General features: G+C 47.7%; 2 protein-coding genes across 3 annotated transcripts in view; one reads left to right on the top strand and one right to left on the bottom strand.

Moving 5' to 3' along the window:
- LOC110490780 (staphylococcal nuclease domain-containing protein 1) overlaps positions 1 to 26,837 on the top strand; it is a 374,611-nt gene that overhangs the window by 164,263 nt on the left and 183,511 nt on the right. The window lies entirely within an intron of this gene.
- Positions 123 to 5,500, bottom strand: LOC110490817 (leucine-rich repeat-containing protein 4-like). Its single transcript, XM_021564266.3, has one exon. It carries the CDS (start codon positions 3,470 to 3,472, stop codon positions 695 to 697), a length of 2,778 nt encoding a protein of 925 aa, XP_021419941.3. The 5' UTR covers positions 3,473 to 5,500; the 3' UTR covers positions 123 to 694.

Genomic DNA, 26,837 nt, shown 5'->3' with positions numbered 1-26,837 from the left:
TTCTGTGTGAGTCACCCAGCACACGCAGGGTTAAAGTATAGCTGCAGAGTCTTACTGCAGTGTCTGAAGCGTTTGGCTGTTCGCTACAGTACACCAGGAGAACAAAACGTCATCTCTCTCTGTTTCTTTTTTTCTCTCTCCAAAAATCATTTTTTATTGCATTTGTAACATTTGGCACAATACAAATTCATGGTGCTTTTACAAGATAAACCTGTAAAGATCAAACACTGACCTTTTTTTTTCTTAAAGAAAGTCTTCTCAGTATAAATGTTTTTTCTCTTTTCACTGCATTCTCTGTAGCATTGGTTTTTTTTAAAAATCACACAGAATGCCTCTTTTTTTTTTATTTTAACAAGTCTACCCTCATTTCTCAAAGTCAAGACAGTATGTTAAACAACTCGTCTTTTTAAATAGAAGTTACAAGTTAGAAAATAGTTTCAATGTATTTATTTTTAATATAATATGCTTCTCTATCACCAGTCCATGGTACTTTCAATAGTTTCATATATAGATTTATTTATAAGCATGTACAACAAGAAATGTTCAGTCTTTAAGTTTTGCACTCTGTACAAAAAAGAAAGTTCCTGTCTTTTCCCCCGTTGTGCATTCTATTGCATGTAGTTATGAGAAGAGAGGGGTGGCTATGGGGATTGGGACTTGCCTGGGGGGTGGGTGGGGGGTTGTGTGGGGGGCTTTAAATCTGAGTCTCCTGAACCTTCTCCTTGGTGTGAGTTTTTATGACAAAGGGCTCAGGGAGGTTTGTGATGGCGCTGGGCAAGGTTCGAGGGAGAGAGTTCCCAATGTTGTTCTCTGTCCATTTAGCCCCATGTCCTGCTGGCTTGTACGTGTTGTATTTGGGCTTGAGGGTGCGGTAGTCCACCTTGTGATGGTCTGCTTTGTGGGGACTGGAATCCATTTTGGGTTTCTGGTTGCCATAATCCTGTTTGTGGGGGCTGTTGTAGCCTGATTTGAAGACGATGTAGTCCGGCGCGCCCTTGGGGGTGTGTTCTGATTTGGGTTTGTATTGACTGTTGTCGGGTTTGGATTTGTGTGTACTGTACTCCGGTTTGGATTTGGACTGAGTGCTGTAGTCAGTTTTGTAAGGGCTGTAGTCTGGTTTAGGTCGTGGGTGAGTGCTGTAGTCAGGTTTGAATGGGCTATAGTCCGGTTTGGGTTTTGGATGAGTGCCATAATCCGGTTTGAAGGGGCTATAATCTGCTTTAGGTGTTCTCGGGTGAGTACTACTGCTATAATCCGGTTTGAATGGGCTATAATCTGCTTTAGGTGTTCTCGGGTGAGTACTGTAGTCAGGTTTGAAGGGGCTATAGTCTGCTTTAGGCTGCTTGTGAGTGCTATATTCCGGTCTGAACGGGCTATAGTCAGCCTTTGGTCTATGAAGGCTAAAATCTGGTGTAGATTTGTGGGTGCTATATTCCACTGTAGATTTGTGGGTAGTGTAGTCCACGGTTGGTTTGTAGGTGGTGTACTCAGCCTTGGGCTTGTGTATAATGTAGTCTGGTTTGGGCATGTGGATTGTGTAGTCCCCCTTGTAGTCGGCTTTGGGTTTGGGGAAGCCATAGTCTGTTTTGTGGCTGATATAATCCAGTTTTTGGATGCTGTTGTGGTCTCGGATCTGGTTGGCAGCCGAAGCAGGCGGCGGCAGGTCCTCCTCGTCCACCTGGATGATTTCTACTGTACGGGTGGCTGCCACTGTGCTCCGCTGCTGGTGGCGCTTCCTCAGCTTGTAGAAGGCGATGAGCATGACGGCGGCCAGTAGCGTGACGGCTACGAAGCAGCCGATGATGATCTTGGTGGTTTTCATCATCTCGTCCAGGCTGGGGACTGTGTCGGGTGGCTTGACCGTGGCGGACTTGGAGGCAGGAACGGCGGACGGTCGGGCGCCTGGCTGGCCCTCGGTGTTCTGGAGCAGAACGGTGGGAGTAGAGATGAAGACGGGCTGAAAGAGGGAGGGCGAGGCGGTGGTGGTGGTGCCAGCGTCTCCTCCTGCTTCTCCTCCTGCCCCCCTACCAGTGTTAGGGGCGCTCGTTGTGGTCTTGGGCTTGGGCATCTCCGTGGTAGGTCCCGGCACTTCCACGGTCACTGTGGTGAAGTAGCTGAGGTTGGACGTGTTGAGTTCAGCCGCACTCACGTTGAGGTAGGCCGAGGCGTTTGAGTTGCCGGCCGCGTTGGATACCATGCAGGTGTAGGTGCCTGTGTCAGCCGCCAGCACGTTGGAGAAGTTGAGCGTGCCGTCGTTGAGCACGGCGATCCGCTGGTGGGCCGAGGCATGCGTCAGGATGGTCCCATTGGGCAGCAGCCACCGGACCGAGGACATTGGCGCAGTCCGGCAACGGAGCTCCGCTACGCGCTCTGCCGAAATGTTTAAGTCTCTTGGCGCATCGCCTATGAAGGGGGCAGAGCACTGGAGCACGCCGGTCTCCCCCCGGTCCACCTCCACCAGCTGGCGGCCCCGCATGTGGGCCGGCGCGTGGCATCGGCCACAGCAGGTAGAATTGGTAGGGATGTACTCTCGCAGCCAGCGTGCCAGCCACAGGGCTTCACAGCCACAGTTCCAGGGGTTGTGGTGGAGGTGCAGTTCCACCAGGTACCTGAGGGGGGAGAACAGGTCGTGTGGCAGGGCGCTCAGGTTGTTGTGGGCTAGGTTGAGCTCCACCAGCGAGCTCAGGTCGTCAAAGGCGTTGCGCTCGATCACCCCAATCTGCGAATTCATCACCCACAGCTTCTTGAGTGAGCGCAGGCCCCGGAAGGAGCCTGGCTTGATTTCGGAGAAAAGGTTCTCCGAGATCTCCAGTTCCTCCAGGCCCAGCAGGGGGCTCAGATTGGGCATCTCCCCCCGGATGTTGCACATGCCCAGGTTGAGGTACTTGAGGTTGTGCAGGCCCTCAAAGGCGCCATCGGAGATGAAATCCAGCTTGCGCAGCTCGCCCAGGTCCAAACGCATGAGCGAGGGCACTCGGTTGAAGGCATACGAAGGGATGCTCTCGATGGGGTTATTCCTCAGCCATAATTCCCTGAGCTTGGACAGGTACTCAAAGGCACCACTGGGCACCCCAGTTAGCCGGTTGTCAAATAGCTCCAGCGTGTTTAAGCTGGTGAGGCCATTGAAGGCGCCCACCTCGATCTGCCGGATGGCGTTGCGGCCCAGCTGCAGAACCTCAAGGTGGTGCAGGTGTCGGAAGGTGTCGGCTTGCACCTCTCCAATGGCATTCTCCATCAGGTTGAGGTGGCGCGTGTTGGCGGGGATGCCCGGGGGCACGCGAGTGAGGCCGCGCCGAGTGCACACCACCTTGCTCAGTTGGCTACTACACGAGCACTGCGGTGGGCAGCCCTGAGGGCCTGGCGCTGCCGCCCCCGCCATAGCCAGAGAGGCGCTGCTCCACACTCGCGCCATCAGGAACACAACACAGAGCAGGGTGGCTCGACGCACAGCTACCCGCCCCAGGAGACTCATGATGTGGCACGCTCATAATTCAGCATCGTCCGGGGGGGGGAGAGGGCCGGAGGTGGGGTTGGGGGGGGGGGTCGGTTGGTTGGTTGAATGGGTTGGTGGTCGAAAGTGGGAGGAGGGGTGAGGTATAAAGAGGGGAGGGAGGGGGGGTTGGTTCTTGAGTAACCAGGAGAGGGCTGGCCCTACCCCGGATTAAGCAAAACTCTGGCTCTCTTTTCCATGGACACTACTGGAGGGGGGAGGACAACTGCTCTTAAATGTTTCAGAGAAAGAGAAAAAATAATAGAATAGGAGATGGAGATGATTGAAATAGGGTTGGAAACTCTAGACACCTACCTCAAGCTTTTTTTTTTACAGGTCCTTACGAGATTGTTTTCTCTTTTTTTGTCAATCACAGAGTGTTTAAATCAGGTATATATCCAAGGAGCAGAGAAATAAAGAATTTTCTTTCTGCTCTGTTAGAAGCAAATGAAGTGAAGATTCTTTGCCAAAATGGCCCCTTTTTTATAATTCCACACAAGCGAACATCATCCGAAGAAGGAAAAGATGTGAAGGCCCATCCGAAGCTTATGTTTTAGATGGGTAGGAATCCAGTCAGGCTCCTATAGCAGTACACGCTCGCTCGCTCTCGGCTGCTCTTCTCCCGCTTGTCCTTGGAATCCGCCGCTCGATGTTTCCGCCGAACGCCTTCTCCAAGTCTCCATAGCACAAACGCGTACTCACCGACACACACACTCCGCACTCTGAAAACCCAAGGCAGAAAATGGGTGGGGGTTTAAGGAGGAAGAAGAAAAATTCCAGTCCTTTCAAATTTTCTTTGAGGTGGGGGGGAAACAGGACCCCTTTTCTTGGCTCTTTCTATTTTTTGGTGGTCAGTCAGTCCACCCTCTCTCTCTCTCTCTCTCTCTCTCTCTCTCTCTCTGTGTGTCGCGTCGTGTCCACTTGATTTCTGTAGCGCTCGGCAGGGTTGAAAAGGCTACGCGACACACACTGCGGTCATTAGCTTATTTCTCCTCTTAACTAGCTCTGCGCTCCAGCACAGCAGCACGCAAACACGGCTCGCCAGCAGCGGCGCTCACACACACACACACACACACACACACACACACACACACACACACACACAGCAGCTGCAGCCTGCCTCCCGCGCACTTCCCAATAATCCGTCAATTTCTTCCGAGGGTGGGTGGGGGTTAGTAGCAGGGTTGAGAGAGGTGGGGGGCGTAGAGTAGATTCAGCAGCAATATCAGCACAGCAAAAAGAGGCTAAAGCGCCATCTCCCTCGGTCTCTTTCTCGCTCCTGTTTTCAATCCCTTTTTTTCTTCACCGCGCGGCAGAATAGGAGAGTGAAGCAAGAGAGAGCCGAGCGGGGCACAGGATGTTACAGCAGCATCGATGAGGAAAACAGATCCGCTGTAGCAGCAGATGAGCGAGAGCGGGGATGTGTATCTCTTTCTCTCTCTCCCCCTCTCTCGCTCTTCTCATCCCCTGCAGTGTCCTGAGGTAGTGGCCAAGCTCAAAGCACTCAGTCCTTTGTGTGTGCCAGCGCGAAGCCTCTCAACCGTGTTAGCTTCCACTGTCCTTCTTGTTTCTCTCTCTGGCTCCCTGGTTTAGAGGAGAATAAAGCGCTGCCCAGGTGAACTGGAGAAAACGGCAGCGTGTCCCCACGGCAACACAATTTTAACCCCTGCAGCCCCGGTGTTAATCCTGCTGCTCAGGTTATTCCGGCACGTTTTTCTGGTGCCAGTGTGGTGCAAGGCTGCTCTCTCTCTCTCTCTCTCTCTCTCTCGTTTACTCACTCTTTCATTCGCTTGTTCACTCTGTTGCTCTTTCTCTTTTGTCCTTGAGTGGGGAACGTGAATGTACTGCTGACGCATCCTGCTCGGAGCAGTGCATTGGTTTGATGCAGTGTTTTTGTGCATTAACTAATCCACTCTCTCCTTCTCTTTCTTTCTCTCTCTCCCTATTTCTTGCTCTCTCTCGCTCCTCCTCTCCCCTCTCCCTGTTCCTCTTCTCGCCAGTCTCACTCAAGCCTTTGCTCTCTCTCCTCGTTTGCCTGTCTATTCATATTTTTTCTCTCCCCAATTGCTCTCTCTCTCTCTCTCCGTCCTCCTGTCAGAAGGTCAATGTAGAGTGAGTGTATCCTCCCTGACGTGTGTGTGGGTGTGTGCGCGTGCACATGTGCACTCTGGGCCCTGGGACATTTTGAGGACTGGATGGCGGGAGATGGTCTACTGTTGAGAGGGACAGAGAGAAGTGAAGGAGAGATGGAGAGAGGGACGGAGAGAAGTGAAAGAGGGAGTGAAAGCGGGACGGAGAGAAGAAGTGAAAGAGGGAGTGAAAGAGGGACGGAGAGAAGTGAAAGAGGGAGGGAGAGAGAGACGGAGAGAAGTGAGAGGGACGGAGAGAAGAAGTGAAAGAGGGAGTGATAAAGAGGGACGGAGAGAAGTGAAAGAGGGAATGAAAGCGGGACGGAGAGAAGTGAAAGAGGGAGTGAAAGAGGGACGGAGAGAAGTGAAAGAGGGAGGGAGAGAGAGACGGAGAGAAGAAGTGAGAGGGACGGAGAGAAGAAGTGAAAGAGGGAGTGATAAAGAGGGACGGAGAGAAGTGAAAGAGGGACGGAGAGAAGAAGTGAAAGAGGGAGTGAGAGAAAGAGAGAGGGACGGAAAGAAGTGAAAGAGGGAGTGAGAGAGAGACGGAGAGAAGAAGTGAGAGGGACGGAGAGAAGTGAAAGAGGGAGGGAGAGAGAGATGGAGAGAAGAAGTGAGAGGGACGGAGAGAAGTGAGAGGGAGGGAGAGAAAGAGAGGGAAGGAGAGAAGAAGTGAGAGGGAGGGAGAGAGAGGGACAGAAGTGTGAGGGAGGGAGAGATAAAGAGAGTGGGACAGACAGAAGTGAAAGAGGGAGAGAGAGAGGGTCATAGAGAAGTGAGAGGGAGAGAGAGACAGAAGTGAGAGGGAGGGAGAGAGAGAGGGACAGAGAAGTGAGAGGGGGAGAGATAGAGAGAGGACAGAGAGAAAAGTCGCTCTGATTTCGATAAACACCTCTTTTTGATGAATGATTTTACTCTTCATCTACTGTCTCTCGTTCGCCCTCTCGTTCGCCCTCTCGTTCGCCCTCTCGCTCGCCCTCTCGCTCGCCCTCTCGCTCGCCCTCTCGCTCGCCCTCTCGCTCGCCCTCTCGCTCGCCCTCTCGCTCGCCCTCTCGCTCGCCCTCTCGCTCGCCCTCTCTCCCTTTCTCTCTTACTCCTCCATTCCCCAGGAACAGGGAAGAATATCTGACCCCTTCCTTTCCCCACTATTCTCTCTCCCTTTAATTCCCTCTCTTGCTCCCACCTCTTCCTCTCCCTCTCTCCTCAAAGTGATGTGAGCGAATGGTGATTAGTCAGGGGTCTGGCCCCTGGTCGGAGAGTGGGATGCTGCTGACTGGCGCTTGGAGCACATCAGGCCACCGTGCAGGGTCTTCTTGGTGTGTGTACAACAGGGATTCCTCAACTAGACACAGATGGGTTTTTTTATTTTGTGGATGGTCTTGGGGCTGGAACATAAGTACAAATCATTTGTAGACTGCACATTGAATGTAAGAATATATAATATTTGACTAAAACATGATCATTTCAAACCTTGCTTACATTTGTGTACGATCACACTTGATGACACTTTGGAAAATATTTCCAAAATTCAAATTATCGCTGATTTGCTGGTGTTTTTACAATATTTTATGTCCAACAGTAAAACTTTTGTTTATTTATAATTGTTTTGCTCAGAAAACCCATAGTCACTTGACCGCCAGCTGGGGAACCCTGGTTCAGAACATAGAATTACAACTGATAAGGGAGGTCCTCATTAGACATCACCGGCAACAACGTTGCCTAACAAACCCACCGTCACTGGACCAGACTGGACTTCAAAATGTGCTCTTCACTGACGAGTCGCGGTTTTGTCTCACCAGGGACGATGGTCGGATTTGAGTTTATCATCAAAGGAATAAGTTTTACACCGATGCCTGTACTCTGGAGCGGGATCGATTTGGAGGTGGAGGGTCCGTCATGGTCTGGGGCGTGGGTCAAAGCATCATCGGACTGAGCTGGTTGTCATTGCTGGCAATCTCAAATGCGTTACAGGGAAGCCATCCTCCTCCCTCATGTGGTACCCTTCCTGCGGGCTCATCCTGACATGACCCTCCAGCATGAGGGTGAGGACTAAGGCCATTCCCCCCAGAAATGTCCGTGAACTTGCAGGTGCCTTGGTGGAAGAGCAGCAAAGAACTGGCAAAGCTGGTGCAGTCCATGAGGAGGTGATGCACTGCAGTACTTAATGCAGCTGGTGGCCACACCAGATACTGACTGTTTCTTCTGATTTTGACCCCCCCCACCCCCCCATTATTCCATTTATGTTAGTCACATGTCTGTGGAACTTGTTCAGTTTGTCTCAGTTGTTGAATCTTATGTTCATACAAATATTTACACATGTTAAGTTTGATGAAAATAAACGCAGTTGACAGTGAGAGGACGTTTCTTTTTTTTTTTGACGTTTAGTTTAGTTGATTTGGCTCGCACACGCATACAGCCGGAAGACCTAACCCGGGATAATCTGCACAGCTCCATGAACCCAGTCACAACATCAACCTGCAATGTCAATTGCCCTTCTGTTATAATGGGCCAAGCCCAAATGTAATGTTGTGTGTGGATGAGGTGATCAGTGGTACTGGCAAGCGCTCTGTCTGTTCAGAGCGGGAACAGTGTGTTGCGTTTGACCCAAGGGTCTCATACGAGAATTCCTTACCAAAATGACCCATCAACCCATAATGACCACAGCTGGTAGTTGGTAGGCTCCTCTCCTTGTAGCCTGCCCTGGATTGACTCACTGAAACAGGTCCCCCTAATGCCGCATTGAATTGACCCAAAATGGCAGCTCTGCTCTGATAGGCTCTAGTTCTGCCCCCCCCCCCCCCCCCCCCCCCCCCGTAAATAATGTTGATATATTTCTGGTTGTGCTAAAGCACTGGCCAAGCAGTGCTGGTGGTCATATGACGTTACGGTGATCCATAATGGCAGAAGGGAGCCTGGTTGAGTTGTGGTCGGCCCCTGACGGCTTCTAACGTTGAAAGACTTAACTGCCTGACCACCACCATGCCACCCTCTCATGCCCGCTAGCCCTAACGTGCCTGCTGCTGCCTCGAATGCCCTGGACCGCCCGGCGTGGTTTGTGGGCACGAGGCGACCCACTTTTTGGCACAGTGGGTCTGCCAGTCAGTTAGCATTTCAAGGGTAGACGTTGTGTGTGTGGTGCAGAACCCAGGCCTTGGGGCTACAGCCAGCGAGTCTGGGATGCTACCAGTCGCATGTAGGTCAGCTGTGTGTTTGTGTGAGATATGAGATGAGGGAGCGAGAGGACCAATGAGTATATGTCCTGCCGTATATCCCTAATGCTAATCTGATTATATACTGTACACAGTAGCAGGATGATAGGTCTAATGAATATTATGTCATTGCACAGCCCTCGCCAGAAATGAGGATTTGTGTGCGTTCTGTTTAGTTTGAGAGTGTAGGCTAAAGAGCAGGGGTGGGCAACATACGAGCCCATTCAATCCTGCCCAGGGGAGATTTGAGTTGCAAATATACTAACAATATTGGGAAATGTATTATTTTGGGTTAAGGTCCAGGTCACTCTTGAATGTCCAAAACTATATGGAAATTATTTTAAAATTCTAATGGACCTAAAAGTTTCAAATCACTGCCCCTTTTTCTGTCCGGCAAATTGCTTTTGACGAAGTAATTGCTCCGAAAAAATCTGTGCAAAAATATCGAATGCAACTTTCTATTGTTGGATTCTATCTTATTACCTTTGGAATCAGAGGCAGATGCTTACTCCCATCTGCCGTCCCCAATGCCCTAGCAAAACCAAACTTGAAGGTAACAGCCCTCACAGTTGCCCCTAGTGGCTGGTTTCTACATCATCTCCCGACATCCTCAGACATGGATGGACGTGGGATACTGACTTGTATCATGGGTGACCTGGCTGCTATAGCGCCTTTGAGCCTGAAAGGCGTGTGTGCTTGGGGAAAGACGTCTCTGCTTCTCTGTGTGTGTTTTCTGAGTTAGTATGTGCTCATTTCTTTTTGCATTAGCTGTGTGTGTTCATAGTGTTTGTGTGTGTGTGTCTTTCACCTCTACAGTATCTAGGGAGACCACAGTCCTCTCTCTCATCAGTTCTGCTCAGCCTCATCCCCAGTTAACTGGGTTTAACCATTTCTCCAGCCCACTGCCCAGCCCTCCGCTGGGAACTTTGTCCCCTTCTCTCTCTCACTCTCTCCAGACTTTCAGTTTTCAATCCTCTGCTAGTTTTAGTATTATTTTTCAGAGGAGGGAACACACACTGACTGACCTTGGGGAAGAGGACAGGGGTCGGACACTTCTTTTCCCATTTTTCATTTCAATTTCCAGGAATTAATTCTGGGAGAGATTACACCCACAAAGACCGCCGCCACCCTGGCGAGAGAGCTTAAACCGCGTGTGAGGGATTTTACCATTAATCATTATTCTCATTACACACTTTACACACACCATACACAGTGTGACAGCTGGCAGTTGTCCAGCATACAATGGAATCACTCACTCACTCACTTACTCACACACACACCTGTACACGCACCCAGACATATGCTACATTGCAACTAGATTAAATATTCTAGATTAGACTTCTGTAATCCACCTGGGTTGGGTTCAATGTGAGTTTTATTTTATCACGTTAAGCTGTCAGTTAAATGACATTAGGTGAATTTAACCCACCATAGATAATCTCAACTCAACCTGTGTGGCCTCTTGTCTGTCTCTTGTCTCTCTCACACTCTTCTCTCCTTCTTAAGTGTATTAGTGCGTGGTCTAATATTTGCCCAGATGGTGTGGGAGTGTGAGACGTGGTATATGTGTGACATGTTATTGGGGGCTTAAGGGTTCAGTCTAAGTGAATCCACACTTCAACCCCCCCTCTTTGTGTCTCTCTCCCTCTCTCACCCTGTTGATCTCTGTCCTCCTCAGTGTTGATCTCTACCTCTTTCTCCCCTCTTCCTCCTCATCTCTATCTTTCTCTCTCAATCTTCCCTCTCTGCTTTCGTTCCCCTCTCTCTGCTTTCGTTCCCCTCTCTCTGCTTTCGTCCCCCTCTCTCTCCTTTCGTCCCCCTCTCTCTCTCCTTTCGTCCCCCTCTCTCTCTCCTTTCGTCCCCCTCTCGCTCTCCTTTCGTCCCCCTCTCGCTCTCCTTTCGTCCCCCTCTCGCTCTCCTTTCGTCCCCCTCTCGCTCTCCTTTCGTCCCCCTCTCGCTCTCCTTTCGTCCCCCTCTCTCTCCTTTCATTCCCCCCTCTCTCCTTTCATTCCCCCCTCTCTCCTTTCATTCCCCCCCTCTCTCTCTCCTTTCTTCCCCCTAGTGAAAATCCCCCTCTCCTTTCATCCCCCTAGCAGCTCTCATAATAGCCATTGTTTATAGACTAATGACCTTCATTATGTTTGGGGCCAGTTTGTAGCCCCGCCAGAGCTAGTGGATTAGCTAGCCTCATGTCAGCTGGATGTGGAAGAAAGCAGGCTTAAAGTAGCCAACCCAGTGATCATCCTCATCATCATCATCATCGCCTGTTAAAAGCCTTCTAAATAGCCTAGCAGACAAACATGTAATGAAAAGACTATAGAAGTCACCCAAATACAATTTTGGGATTTGAGAATCATCATATCTTTTTTATATGGCTTATTGCACATCTGAGGCATAGCGTTTGTGGTCGTGAGATTCGAAGGTCAATTGTGTGTAGTTTAGCCTAACAATGTTTGGATTTAGTAATCTTGTGTTTTTTATAGTGTGACCTTTTAGATATTTAGTGGTGTAAATAGCCAAAGTGTTTGTGTTAATGTTCTGGGGCACACACACACACACACACTGTCACATTTAGGAACGCATCCAACCAGTGCTCTCCCTGGCATCCGGTACCAAGGGGGTGGGGCCAACCCCCTGTTGCTCCCCCATTCTACCATATGCAAATTCCCCCGCCGTGTATCCCAGCCACGTCATTGGTCGAGGAGGCTCCATTAAGATTCCGGAAGCGTCGTGGCATGCGCATTATCCCTCACTGTGTCGCCTTGCCAACCACCTGACGGGCTAGCGGGCTGTAAATAGAGAGGGCTCCATTCTCAGCTCCCTGGGTAAAGACATGTTAATGCCCAACCATGAGAGGCCTTAAATCTCCCTGACTTTTAGCTGCTTGGGAGCAGAGGACGTGTGGGTGGTGGGGGGTTACTCTGGGTACTCTGCCCTACTCTCTCAATCTCCCTGTTTTCCCAATCCCCTAGTCCTTTTCAGGGGCTGGTGAAAATTAAACTTGCCTGTATGTCTCTGTCTCTCTCTCTCTGAGTTTGATGGCTAGCTGAGCACATTCTCCATTGCAGCACAACCGTGCTAAAGAAAGCCTCTAAGAGTTAGTCTAATATTCTGTCCAAACTGTTTTATGGTCTCTGCCTAGCGAACTCTTTGAACGTGACCACTGAAATACATGCTATGTCAACATTTTAATGTGGAGGGTTTTTCCACACATCCAGTTGTGACATTGTGTTAACACCTTTGTACCTTGCCTCACTGTCATGAGATGCTAGCTTCTGTCTCCAAAATGGCATCTCTACTTACCTCCTGTTTACCACAGTCTTCCATGAAACGGCAGGGTAAGCGTGGAAACTCCATCAGAAACCATGTGGGAGGATTAGGAGGGGAGGGGAGGCAGGTTAGATCGGGACAGAAGGGAACAGCTTTCATCCCCAAAAATCCGTCACAGATATATGCCAGACTATCAACAATGGTCAGACTGAGTTCAATGCCCACAGCCTGTCTCTGTGTGTGTGTGTGTTCCTGTCTGTCACAAATCCCTTCTGCAGGAAGATACAGAACCTTTCACAGATATTACCTCTGGAAAGAGTTTCAGCCAGTGAGGAAGGTAGCTAGCCTAGATGGAGAACCCAGTGAAGCCAGGGACCATGGGGTTTTGGTCAAAAGTAGTGTACTAAATAGGGAATAGGGTGCCATTTGGCGCTTTAATGTATTCCTGCTCAGTGTAGCCCTCAGACACTGGGAGCTCGTCGGGCAGATTGAAGCCCCTGCTACCATTCAAATGAACAATCTGTTCCCAGGCTACTAGGCTGGAGATGAGTCAAAACGGCTGCGGGGGAACAATGTGATAAGATGCTGTAATACAGGCTAATGCAGAGAGGTGTGAGCATGCGCAGTCAGGCACTGTTAGTTGGTATATCGCAAAGGTGATGAGGGAAATCACCTGCTTCTACGGTTTTTTTTTTGGGGGGGGGGGGGCTAGATTTGTTGGGAGTTTCTGTTCAGGGAAAAAGGTGTGTGCTGTAGGTGGGAAATATTTTAGTTTTAATAAGTGTGTGTGGACGTACAGTGGGGCAAAAAAGTATTTAGTCAGCCACCAATTGTGCAAGTTCTCCCACTTAAAAAGATGATAGAGGCCTGTAATTTTCATCATAGGTACACTTCAACTATGACAGACAAAATGAGAAAAAAATATCCAGAAAATCACATTGTAGGATTTTTTATGAATTTATTTGCAAATTATGGTGGAAAATAAGTATTTGGTCACCTACAAACAATAAAGATTTCAGGCTCTCACAGACCTGTAACTTCTTCTTTAAGAGGCTCCTCTGTCCTCCACTCGTTACCTGTATTAATGGCACCTGTTTGAACTTGTTATCAGTATAAAAGACACCTGTCCACAACCTCAAACAGTCATACTCCAAACTCCACTATGGGTAAGACCAAAGAGCTGTCAAAGGACACCAGAAACAAAATTGTAGACCTGCACCAGGCTGGGAAGACTGAATCTGCAATAGGTAAGCAGCTTGGTTTGAAGAAATCAACTGTGGGAGCAATTATTAGGAAATGGAAGACATACAAGACCACTGATAATCTCCCTCGACCTCACCCTGTGGGGTCAAAATGATCACAAGAACGGTGAGCAAAAATCCCAGAACCACACGGGGGGACCTAGTGAATGACCTGCAGAGAGCTGGGACCAAAGTAACAAAGCCTACCATCAGCAAGGGCATTGAAGATGAAACGTGGCTGGGTCTTTCAGCATGACAATGATCCCAAACACACCGCCCGGACAACGAAGGAGTGGCTTCGTAAGAAGCATTTCAAGGTCCTGGAGTGGCCTAGCCAGTCTCCAGATCTCAACCCCATAGAAAATCTTTGGAGGGAGTTGAAAGTCCGTGTTGCCCGGCAACAGCCCCAAAATATCACTGCTCTAGAGGAGATCTGCATGGAGGAATGGGCCAAAATACCAGCAACAGTGTGTGAAAACCTTGTGAAGACTTACAGAAAACGTTTGACCTCTGTCATTGCCAACAAAGGGTATATAACAAAGTAATGAGAAACTTTTGTTATTGACCAAATACTTATTTTCCACCATAATTTGCAAATAAAATCATTAAAAGTCCTACAATGTGATTTTCTGGATTTTTTTTCTCATTTTGTCTGTCATAGTTGAAGTGTACCTATGATGAAAATTACAGGCCTCATCTTTTTAAGTGGGAGAACTTGCACAATTTGTTGCTGACTAAATACTTTTTTGCCCCACTGTATCTGGTTATTGTGTGTGTGTATTTATTGGTACTTCTCCTAATTCTGATTCTGACACTCCCACCCCCAGTCCTGCATGGACTATCTGAACCAGTCTCCTCGTACAAACATACTGCAGTCAGTTTCTCTAAAATTTCATCTCCATTCCTCTCCTCCCCTTTTAAAACCTGAGGATTTGTCCAAACAATCTAAGTGGGTCTAATCTGGTGCGTATGCCTGTCATACAGACATGTTACTCCAAGAGTCCTCCACAGAACACTCAACCAGCCAAGCAGCTTTGCAGCACCGGGAATAAAAGAAACAGCAATGGAGAGGGAGAAGGCGAGTCAATCGGCAAAGGAGTGGAATATGACGTCCAAAAGAGAGGGGGAGAAAGACGGAAAAGAGGAATAAATCCCCTTAAACCAGGGCCTGTGACCTTTCTTAAAGGTGTTTTCTGTAGCAAGGCAATTTGGGATTTCCCCAGAGGTGGGGCTGACTGGACTCGGCCAGGCAGGCTGCCCAGTAGCTCTAGTGAAAGGAAAAAAGCAATGGCTAGCACTTTCTAAGTTGAAGTCAATAACAGGTTTGGCCATTCTATCAGGGCCTCTCTCTTTGTGTTGAGAGCTCAGGGATGGAGAAATGGGCGTTGATTGAGTTCTTAAAAATACTCCTTCCTTCCAACAATCTGTTGTGAAAAAGCGGGAGGGAGCATGCGCTGAGGAAAAAGTAGACAGGAAAGAGACTGTTGATGGATGACCTGGCAGAGATGTATTACTGCAGAGATGTACTACTACTGCAACAAGGGGGGAAATGGAGAGATAAAGAGGAAAGAGAGGGAGTAAACAAGTGTGAATGGGAAAGGGCCTGGAGATCAGAGACCTTGGGAGTCCCTCCAGACTGTTTCACTGGGCTTGTGAGATCGAGACGCACACACAGATAGGTCTAATGCACATAGATTTAGCCCCAAAACTCCTATTCTCCAAATCCCTTCTCATATGTTAGCATTTTTACCAGGGCTTACAGGGATTAAAGTGGGCACGGCTGGCCGGCTTGTCGGGAACGGAGAGATCCAGAAAGATGACTGTAGAGGAGAGGACACACTGTGTGTGGCGGTAGCTGGGCTGCTCTCTATCTCTGTGTGTGTGTGTGTGTGTGTAATCCTCCATTGCCTGACAGATACAGTAACTATACTAGTCATATCAGCACAGTTTGGCCCACAGTATGCTGTTAGTATGTTGGAAAGCATTGCTTGCAATTGTCTTGAACCTTCCCTCAGTTATATTTAGCAAAATTTGAAAGATGGGCAAATTTACTTTGTATAGCCTACAGTTGAGTTTCTGCATTTTCCTTTGTCAGCTAACCTAGCATTGGCATTTTAAGTCCCATTTATTTTCCATGAACCTAGACCTGGATGGGTTCTATGCTACAGTGCCTTCAGAAAGTATTCATACCCCTCGACTTAATCCACATTTTGTTGTTACAGCCTGAATTCAAAATGGTTTAAATATGTTTTTAAAATTCTAACCCATCTACACACAATACCCCATAATTACAAAGTGAAAACATGTTTTTAGAAATATTTGCACATTTATTGAAAATGAAAAAGGCATATCTCATTTACATAAGTATTCACACCCACGAGTCAATACATGCTAGAATCACCTTTGGCACCGATTACAACTGAGTTTTTCTGAATCTCTAAGTGCTTTGCACAACTGTACATATTTGCGCTTTTATAATAACCCAAAAAATGATTCAAGCTCTGTCAAGTTTGTTGTTGATCATTGATAGACAGCAATTTTCAAGTCTTGCCATAGATTTTCAAGCTGATATGTCAAAACTGTAACTAGGCCACTTCGGAACATTCAATGTTGTCTTGGTAAGCAACTCCAGTGTATATTTGGCCTTGTGTTTTAGGCTATGTTTTGGAATATTTGCATTCTCTACAGGCTTCCTTCTTTTCACTCTGTCAATCATGTTTATACTGTGGAGTAACTACAATGTTGTTGATCCATCCTCAGTTTTTCCTATCACATTCATTAAATTCAAACTGTTTTAAAGTAACCATTGGCCTCATGTTAAAATACTTGAGCGGTTTCCTTTCTCTCCGGCAACTGAGTTAGGGAGGACTGCTGTATCTTTAGTGACTGGGTGTATTGATACACCATCCAAAGTGTAATTAATAACTTCACCATGCTCAAAGGGATATTTAATGTCTGCTTTTTTTTTTTACCCATCTACAAATAGGTGCCCTTCTTTGCATGGCATTGAAAAACCTTCCTGGTCTTTGTGGTTGAATCTGTGTTTGAAATTCACTGTTCGACTGAGGGACCTTATAGCTAATTGTATGTGTGGGGTACAGAGCTGAGGTAGTCATTAAAATACCATGTTAAACACTATTATTGCACACAGAGTCCATGCAACTTATCACATTTTTACTCCTGAACTTTCTTAGGCTTGCCATAAAAAAGGGGTTAAATACTGACTGACTCAAGACATTTTAAGCTTTTAATTTTTAATCACAAAGTAAAATAATAATCTAAAAATATAAGTCCACGTTCACATTATGGGGTATTGTGTGTAGGCCAGTAACACACCATTTCAATTTAATCCATTTTAGATTCAGGCTGTAATGCAGCAAAATGTGCAAAAGTCAATGGATGTGAATTGTTTCTGAAGGCACTGTATGCAGTGGAACGACAAGGTCAATGGACTTCTAGGAGAGAGAGGTCTACTTTACATTAACCACCAGTTCCTCAAACTATAGTGTACATCTAATGCCCTAACCATCAGTTACCTCATAAGTTGGCCTTTTAGGTGTGTGTGTGTGTGTGCGTGTGCATGCGTGTTACCCAGAATGGGCTCGATCCATGTCTGACGCATGGCCCCAATCTGTCCTATGTTTCTCCCGGCTCACATCTGGAGCAATGGGTTTTCCTCTGGATAGACACACACTCTGCCCACACACACTCTGCCCACACACACTCTGCCCACACACACTCTGCCCACACACACACACGCCGCCCACACACACGCCGCCCACAAACACGCCGCCCACAAACACGCCGCCCACACACACGCCGCCCACACACACGTTGTACACACTCACACACGCTGTACACACTCACACACGCTGCCCACACTCACGCTGCCCACACTCACGCTGCCCACACTCACACTGCCCACACTCACACTGCCCACACACACACGCTGCCCACACACACACGCTGCCCACACACACACACACTGCCCACACACACACTGCCCACACACACACTGCCCACACACACACTGCCCACACACACACATGCCCACACACTGCCCACACACTGCCCACACTGCCCACACACTGTACACACTGCCCACACACTGTACACACTGCCCACACACACACTGCCCACACACACACACTGCCCACACACACACTGTCCACACACACACACTGTCCACACACACACACTGCCCACACACACACACACACTGCACACACACACACACTGCTCACACACACACACACACACACACACACAGTACACACACACACACTGCCCAAAGATGCATTTCCATGGTTGTATGATGCAGAGGACGCTTTAATATTGTATGTAAATAAACCACACACCGTCCCCCATCAAAACACACTTGCTTCATCATGGGAGAACAACTTGATAGTTTTGTGGTTTTGCTGCGGTAAGAGTGCTGTCTAGTATGAAGAAGCAGGACATTTCACTTCCTCCTCCTATTCCCCTTCCTCCTTCCCTTTTTTTCTCCTCCTCGTCCTAGATGGTGCTCTGCCATGTGCCGGTCATCCCTGGCAGCCGATGCCCGCGGGATGTACTCACTCGCTCTCTCTTTCTCTCTTTCCCTCTGTCACTTACTTACTCATCATATCTCTCTCTCTCTCTCATTCCGTTCCTTTCTCTCTCATTCCGTTCCGAGTATCAACCGCCGGAACAGACAGGACATGGGAGAGAGAGAGCTGCTGACGACAGGCCCTACGTCACCTCGTGTCCCTCTCTCCCGCGCACATAGACACAGACTTATCTCACACACATAAACACTGTTCTCTTGCTTGCATACACACACAGCTCTCTCTCTCACAGACACACGCCGCTCTGCCTCCCAGCTGAATGCTTTATGTAAGACGGTTTGTTGGCCTTAGAGGAAAACTCCATGAAATTGCAGCATATTATTGCCCTGCTACTGGGAAGCTATAGGCAGAGAGAGTTAAGCACACTGCATAATATCATCTACCATGTACAGTTGCTATCAGAAATATTCATCCCCCTTAGATCTTTTCACATTTTGTTGCGTTACAAAGTGGGATTGAAATGGATTTAGAAAGTGATTTTGTTGTCATTGATCTACACAATACTTTATGTCAAAGTGACAAGACAATTCTACAAATTTTTACAAATTAAAACAATATTGACTCAAATATAGTCATTGCATCAGTGATGGCGCCGTGGTGGGGGGGGGGGCTGCCGTCTTATTGGCTCTTAACCTGTCGTCTTATTGGCTCTTAACCTGTCATTATATAAAAATAAATAAAAAAATTGTAACTAGTTTTATACATAATGTTGCTGATACTGTCTATTATGACCGAAAAGAGCTTCTGGACATCAGAACTGGGATTATTCACCTCAAATTGGACGAGGAGTTCTTCAATGAGTCGGACGCAGGGGATATACTGCAGACATCTAGGCCCCGATCCCCATGATTCGCTGGAGAAGGAAACAGAGATTTAAGCAAAAGATCAGGGTGCCTTGCAAGGATCAGGCGACAAGTGGGTAATCTGCCCTTGCCCTCCGTTCTGTTAGCTAACGTTCATTCGCTGGAAAATAAATGGGACGAACTGAAAGCACTTATATCCTACCAACGGAACATTAAAAACTGTATCTTATGTTTCACTGAGTCGTGGCTGAACGACGACATCAAGAACATACAGCTGGCGGGTTAGACACTATCGGCAAGAGAACAGCAGCCTCTGGTAAGACACGGTGCGGGGGCCTATGTATTTATGTAAACAACAGCTGGTTCACGATATCTAAGGGAAGTCTCAAAGTTTTGCTCGCATGAGGTAGAGTATCTCATGATAAGCTGTAGACCACACTATCTACCTAGAGAGTTTTCATCTGTATTTTTCGTTGCTGTCTACATACCACCACAGAGCGAGGTTGGCACTAAATGATATGTATTCCGCCATAAACAAACAGGAAAACACTCATCCAGAGGTGGCACTTTTCCAGAGCTGGTGACAATGCAGGGAAACTTCAATGAGTTTTACCAAATTTCTATCAGCATGTTAAATGTGCAAGCAAAGAGAAAAAAGGTTTAGACCACAATTACTCCACACACAGAGACGCGTACAAAGCTCTCCCTCGCCCACCATTCAGCAAATCTGACCATAACTCTATCCTCCTGATTCCTGCTTACAGGCAAAAACATTGACACATTGACTCTGTACCGGTACCCCCTGTATATAGCCTCCACATTGACTCTGTACCGGTACCCCCTGTATATAGCCTCCACATTGACTCTGTACCGGTACCCCCTGTATATAGCCTCCACATTGACTCTGTACCGGTACCCCCTGTATATAGCCTCCACATTGACTCTGTACCGGTACCCCCTGTATATAGCCTCCACATTGACTCTGTACCGTTACCCCCTGTATATAGCCTCCACATTGACTCTGTACCGGTACCCCCTGTATATAGCCTCCACATTGACTCTGTACCGGTACCCCCTGTATATAGCCTCCACATTGACTCTGTACCGGTACCCCCTGTATATAGCCTCCACATTGACTCTGTACCGGTACCCCCTGTATATAGCCTCCACATTGACTCTGTACCGGTACCCCCTGTATATAGCCTCCACATTGACTCTGTACCGGTACCCCCTGTATATAGCCTCCACATTGACTCTGTACCGGTACCCCCTGTATATAGCCTCCACATTGACTCTGTACCGGTACCCCCTGTATATAGCCTCCACATTGACTCTGTACCGGTACCCCCTGTATATAGCCTCCACATTGACTCTGTACCGGTACCCCCTGTATATAGCCTCCACATTGACTCTGTGGCCTGTGTCTGAATGGTCAAATCTGATTATATATTTTTTTATCTGAAATGTTTTTTAGACTGTTATCTGGCATATCTTGTTGCTTGCTAACTTCTGTTTGACATGGACATGTGTAAGCTAACCAGCTTGTTAATTGTTTACAAACAAGTGATTGATTGTGCTAGAAAGCCAAACGGCTACCTAGCTAGCTATTTGACTGCTGTCTGTAGCCAAAAAAGACTTGTTTTCAAGGATCGTCTCATCCTTATTTTACACTGATTTTGAACATTCAAATCGACTGGGAAACGTCCATGGCAGGCATTGTCTCCGTAGCTTGATACATAACTGCTGACCGATAGGAGCACCACCAACAGTCAGACTACACCACTCTGCACACACTCGTCGTTACTATGACAACTTGCCTAGCCATGTCAGCAAATGACGGCTGTATGAACACATCGAATCCCATTTGGTCACGTGTAATTCCAAAACGGATTTGAAAAGCAACAGCTGATTTGAGCATTAAGACCTGCAGTGAGAACAAGGCTTTAGAGACCTACCCAAGAAAACTTACAGCTGTAATCGCTGCCAAAGGTCTTTCTAATATGCATTGACTTGTTCTTCCACTTTGACATTAGAGTATTTTGTGTAGATAATTCATTTGAATCTCACTTTTTAACACAATAAAATGAAGAAATCCGAGGGAAGTGAATATGAATGATCCCCACTGTATGTTTCCGATAATATTAAAACAAACCGTCATCTCTGCTGTTTTATTGCTTTGTCTGACAGACATTAGTGGATCAAGTTAATGTCATGATAAAAGACACCGACGTGTTGGATAAGATATTAGCCTGGCTTAGGTTAGACAGCGTTATTAGGTCGCCTTGACATTTTGTGAAATTACATTTTTCTCACAAGTCGTTCTTCTGAGGGCAGTTGAATAAGCAACGCTACAGTACATTTGGTGTGTGTAGGTCTGTATCACTCTTTGAAACTAGACTAACTCATTATTTCAGTTTGTGTGTTAATGTGTCACCATGGAAACCAGTGCCCAGTTGCTTGGAGCTTGTTGGCTGTAGGTAAATAATACTTCCTCTATGGATGCTTTAACACACACACACACACACACACACACACACACACACACACACACACACACACACACACACACACACACACACACACACACACACACACCCTCTCTCCGTGCCTACAATGTCCCCCTGAAAGACTACCATTTGCAGAATAGTCCCTCTAGGCTACACTGGTGTGTCCCATTATTGACCTGCACTTTGCCTGTCTCCACTCTTTTCACTTCAGTATTTGACTCCCTTTCAAGAGTCTCTTCTGTAGTAGAGATCAGAGATGATGCTTATTGTTGCTGCTTCCCTCTGTTTCTGGCTTGACGCCCGTACGACTCTCATTGAGACAGCTATGATCTCTACTGCACCACTCCTGTCATCAGTACACACATCTGCGCATGTGCTCGCAAGAAAGCAATGCACACACAAACGCTATACACACAAATTATACACGCATACATACACACACCGCCACATGACCTTTTACAATGATTGAGACCCTCTTGCTGTGCTCCCTGTCGGACTCTGGAGGTTTAGTTCCACCCACACACACACCCTTCTCCCTCTGTGGTGCATCACAAGACAATCTGTGAATCTCAGAGAGTGGCAGGAACAGTAATGATAGTACTAGGGGGCTGAGACAGACAGCCAGGAGCCCAACGGGACCCCTCAACCACAGCACTTAACCTGTCAGAACCAAACGAACACTTTATTATAATCAGAACCATAGCCTTTTATCATTCTGCATTATGGATTGTGTGTCTCTGTGTAAATGCCAAAGCAGATGAGAGCTTGTCTGGATTTGCAATGAAATTGATTTTCTTTTTGAGTTGATGCTGCCTTACCCCCCCTTTTGGACTCTTCCCTTGTTAATCCAACGTGGGTGAATGGAGAACCCTGGCTATTTGAATATGTATTCACAGCGCATTGCCTTGTCTGGATGGAGACTGCATTGCTGACTCCAGTGTCTAGACCTAAGCCATAGACTAGGCACCATTTGATGGGTGTATCGTACTTTGTCATTACACTGTTCATTTAAATGGGATGGAGGTGACGACGTGAATCTTCCAGGCCGAGGAAAATCTGCACCTTAGTTAGGGTGGATGCGGTTTCACTGGACTCCACTTAAAAGCAAATGGAATTTTATTGGTCACATACACATTGTTAGCAGATGTTAATGCAAGTAATCTAACAATTTCACAACTACCTGATACACACAAGTGTAAAGGAATTAATAAGAATATGTAAATATATGGATGAGCGATGGCCGAACGGCATAGGCAAGATGCAGTAGATGGTATAGAGTACAGTATATACATATGAGATGAGTAATGTAGGGTATGTAAACATTATATAAAGGGGCATTGTTTTAAAGTGGCTAGTGATACATTTATTACATCCAGTTTTTAATAATTAAGTGGCTAGAGATTTGAGTCAGTATGTTGGTAGCAGCCCCTCAATGTTAGTGATGGTTGTTTAACAGTCTGATGGCCTTGAGATAGAAGCTGTTTTTCGTCTCTCAGCCCCAGTTTTGATGCACCTGTACCTGTACTGGATGATAGCGGGGCGAAAAGGCAGTGGCTCGGGTGGTTGTTGTCCTTGATGTTCTTTATGGCCTTCCTGTGACATCGGGTGGTGTAGGTGTCCTGGAGGGCAGGTAGTTTGCCCCCAGGATGCTCTCGATTGTGCATCTGTAAAAGTTTGAGTGTTTTTGGTGACAAGCCAAATTTCTTCAGCCCCCTGAGGTTGAAGAGGCGCTGCTGCGCCTTCACCACGCTGTCTGTGTGGGTGGACCATTTGTTTGTCCGTGATGTGTACGCCGAGGAACTTAAAACTTCTCTAGGATAGGGGGCAGCATTTGGAATTTTGGATGAAAAGCATGCCCAAATTCAACTGCCTGCTACTCATCCCCAGAAGATAAGATATGATTATTATTTGATGATTTGGATAGAAAACACTCTGAAGTTTCTAAAACTGTTTGAATCATGTCATCATGGGAATCCAGATTTCTAAGGGACTTGCTTGCAGTTCCTACCGCTTCCACTGGATGTCACCAGTCTTTAGAAATTGGTTGAGGTTATTCCTTTGTGTAATGAAGAAGTACTGCCATCTTGAACGAGGGGTCACTTCATGTGTACTGCTTGATAGAGGCGCATGACCAGAAAGCTAGCGTCAGTTTTTCTTCCTGTATTGAACACAGATCATCCCGTCATCAATTTTATTGATTATTTACTTTGTAAAATACCTAGAGTTGTATAACAAAAGTAATTTGAAATGTTTTGGCAAAGTTTACAGGTATCTTTTGAGATATTTTGTAGTCACGTTGCGCAAGTTGGAACCGGAGTTTTTCTGGATCAAACGCGCCAAATAAATTGACATTTTGGATATATATGGACGGAATTAATCGAACAAAAGGACCATTTGTCATGTTTATGGGACATATTGGAGTGCCAACAGAAGAAGCTCGTCAAAGGTAAGGCATGATTTATATTTTTATTTCTGTGTTTTGTGTTGCGCCTGCAGGGTTGAAATATGTTTTCTCTCTTTTGTTTACGGAGGCGCTATCATTTGCATCATTTGCTTTTGCCGAAAAGCTTTTTTGAAATCTGACATGTTGGCTGGATTCACAACACGTGTAGCTTTAATTTGGTATCTTACATGTGTGATTTCATGAAAGTTTGATTTTTATAGTAATTTATTTTAATTTGGTGCTCTGCATTTTCTCTGGCTTTTGGCCAAGTGGGACGCTACCGTCCCACATATCCCAGAGAGGTTAAAACTTTCCACCTTCTCCACTACTGTCCCGTGGATAGGGGGATCTCCCTCTGCTGTTTCCTGAAGTCCACAATCATCTCCTTTGTTTTGTTGACGTTGAGTGTGACGTTATTTTCCTGACCCCACACTCCGAGGGCCCTCACCTCCTCCCTGTAGGCCGTCTCGTCGTTGTTGGTAATCAAGCCTATCACTGTAGTGTCGTCTGCAAACTTGATGATTGATTGATTTGTTAGATAATGCGGTCGGCATTTGATTGTAAGAGATGCTTGTTTCTGTCGGTGCGATGCGTGAAGAAACCGGGTGGCTGTACCGACTCATAACGTATCCCGAGTGAGCCAGAATGTTACAATCTCTGATGTCTCTGGAAGGCAACCCTTGCTCGAATTTTGTCAACCTTGTTGTCAAGAGACTGGACATTGGCGAGTAGTATACTCGGGAACGCTGAGCTATGTGCCCGTCTACGGAGCCTGACCAGAAGACCGCTCCTTCTGCGGCGCTGTTGTTTTGGGTCGCCTACTTGGATCCGAACCATTGTCCTGGGTGGTGGTCCAAACAGAGGATCTGCTTCGGGAAAGTCGTATTCCTGGTCGTAATGTTGGTAAGTTGATGTTGCTCTTATATCCAATACTTCTTCCCGGCTGTATGTAATAAGACTTAAGATTTCCTGGGGTAACAGTGTAAGAAATAATACATAAAGAAACAAAATACTGCGTGGTTTCCTAAGAACATGAAGCCAGGCGGCCATCTATGTCGGCGCCATATCTGGCTCATCTATAAAACAACTTGGCTAGAGTTTTCAAGCATGAACTGAATGCAATTCTCCAACCAACATTTTTGCCTGCATGCGGCTCTCAGGTTTTATTAGGGTTTTTATCCAAACCTCATTATACCTAGCTACAGGGCTCTACTTTGTCTGCTGAGAGTGGTTTAAGTTTAATGTGTTTCACTGCATCGTCGCGTTGGCCTCCTTAATGTCAGTTGCTGAATCTGGGCATTGCTGCGAGCCAACCTCGCAACGTGCTGTTTTAAACCCAACTTGTCCCTGGTCCTGCTGGCTCGTTTGGCTTGAGCACTCTCCCTCCTAATTGAAATGGTCGTACATTAACAACACCAGGTGTGTTTAAAGCACTTTAGCGGCCGGGAAGTGGCAGCACTGTTTAAAGGCCATTTTTTAAAAGCAATATCAAATAATTTGTCTAATTAAGTACCTTGCTGTAATACACTTCTATTAAAATAGGCAAAAATGGCTTTTTAGGAAAACAGTATTTCTCAAGCAAGAACTTTGCTATGATTTTCTGGGAGTGGTCTGAGTGGGGAGGGGAAAACTATGTTTAGAACTCTGTTTTTGGTCTATTATCCAATTTACCACATGGTAATGTCACCATGGAAAGCCTAAACTCATAACCATGCAAACCTGTTGTGTAAATTGTATTTTCATCCAGCAACTATCAGGAAATAACACTGATCAAATTGTTTCATACTTGAACAGTGTCACTTTCATCAGCTGGAAAATCAGCTTTCATCAGGAAAACTCTATTTTAACTGCTCTGGGCCCTTTAAGGGGGTCTTTGCTTTCTCGTGTGTTTGGGTCTCTCTCTCTCTCTCTCTCTGTGTGCAACTGCAGCCCCCATGGGCGTCCAAGACCTGCCGTTACGTAACACTTGGTACCGTTATCCTAACAGTGTTACGCAACGGAGCTTAGTCAGCGAGCGGTGACACGGCCCGTCAATTAACCTCACTCTGACTAACCACACCCCTCGACCCCCCTCGCTTTTGCTCTCCCCCCTCAGCTCTCCCCCTCAGGTCTCCCCCCTCAGCTCTCCCCCTCAGCTCTCCCCTCTCAGCTCTCCCCTCTCAGGTCTCCCCTCTCAGGTCTCCCCTCTCAGCTCTCCCCCTCAGCTCTCCCCCTCAGCTCTCCCCTCTCAGCTCTCCCCTCTCAGCTCTCCCCTCTCAGCTCTCCCCTCTCAGCTCTCCCCCCTCAGGTCTCCCCCCTCAGGTCTTCCCCCTCAGGTCTCCCCTCTCAGGTCTCCCCCCTCAGGTCTCCCCCCTCAGGTCTCCCCCTCAGGTCTCCCCCCTCAGCTCTCCCCCTCAGGTCTCCCCCCTCAGGTCTCCCCCCTCAGGTCTCCCCCCTCAGCTCTCCCCCCTCAGCTCTCCCCCTCAGCTCTCCCCCCTCAGCTCTCCCCCTCAGGTCTCCCCCCTCAGCTCTCCCCCTCAGGTCTCCCCCCTCAGCTCTCCCCCTCAGGTCTCCCCCCTCAGCTCTCCCCCTCAGGTCTCCCCCCTCAGCTCTCCCCCCTCAGGTCTCCCCCTCAGGTCTCCCCCCTCAGCTCTCCCCCCTCAGCTCTCCCCCCTCAGGTCTCCCCCCTCAGGTCTCCCCCCTCAGGTCTCCCCCCTCAGCTCTCCCCCTCAGGTCTTCCCCCTCAGGTCTCCCCCCTCAGGTCTCCCCTCTCAGCTCTCCCCCTCAGGTCTTCCCCCTCAGGTCTCCCCCCTCAGGTCTCCCCCCTCAGGTCTTCCCCCTCAGGTCTTCCCCCTCAGGTCTCCCCCCTCAGGTCTCCCCCCTCAGGTCTCCCCCCTCAGCTCTCCCCCTCAGGTCTTCCCCCTCAGGTCTCCCCCCTCAGGTCTCCCCTCTCAGCTCTCCCCCTCAGGTCTTCCCCCTCAGGTCTTCCCCCTCAGCTCTCCCCCTCAGGTCTCCCCCTCAGTTCTCCCCCCTCAGGTCTCCCCTCTCAGCTCTCCCCCTCAGCCATCACTGTGTGTTAATACTGTACTACACTCTTTTTATTCTAATGCATTACATGTAATCCAGAAGCGGCAGGCAGGTTAAGCAGGCCCACAGTGA

Source organism: Oncorhynchus mykiss, chromosome 15 (genome assembly GCF_057628025.1).
Source record: "Oncorhynchus mykiss isolate SJ-2025 chromosome 15, ASM5762802v1, whole genome shotgun sequence".
Classification (NCBI taxonomy): domain Eukaryota; kingdom Metazoa; phylum Chordata; class Actinopteri; order Salmoniformes; family Salmonidae; genus Oncorhynchus; species Oncorhynchus mykiss.
Note: the sequence above shows the minus strand (reverse complement) of the source record. Positions and strands in the feature narration are given on the sequence as shown.

What these genes read in the sequence shown, in the direction of transcription:
- LOC110490817 (XM_021564266.3), bottom strand. Translation starts at nt 3,472, where the DNA reads ATGAGTCTCCTGGGGCGGGTAGCTGTGCGTCGAGCCACCCTGCTCTGT.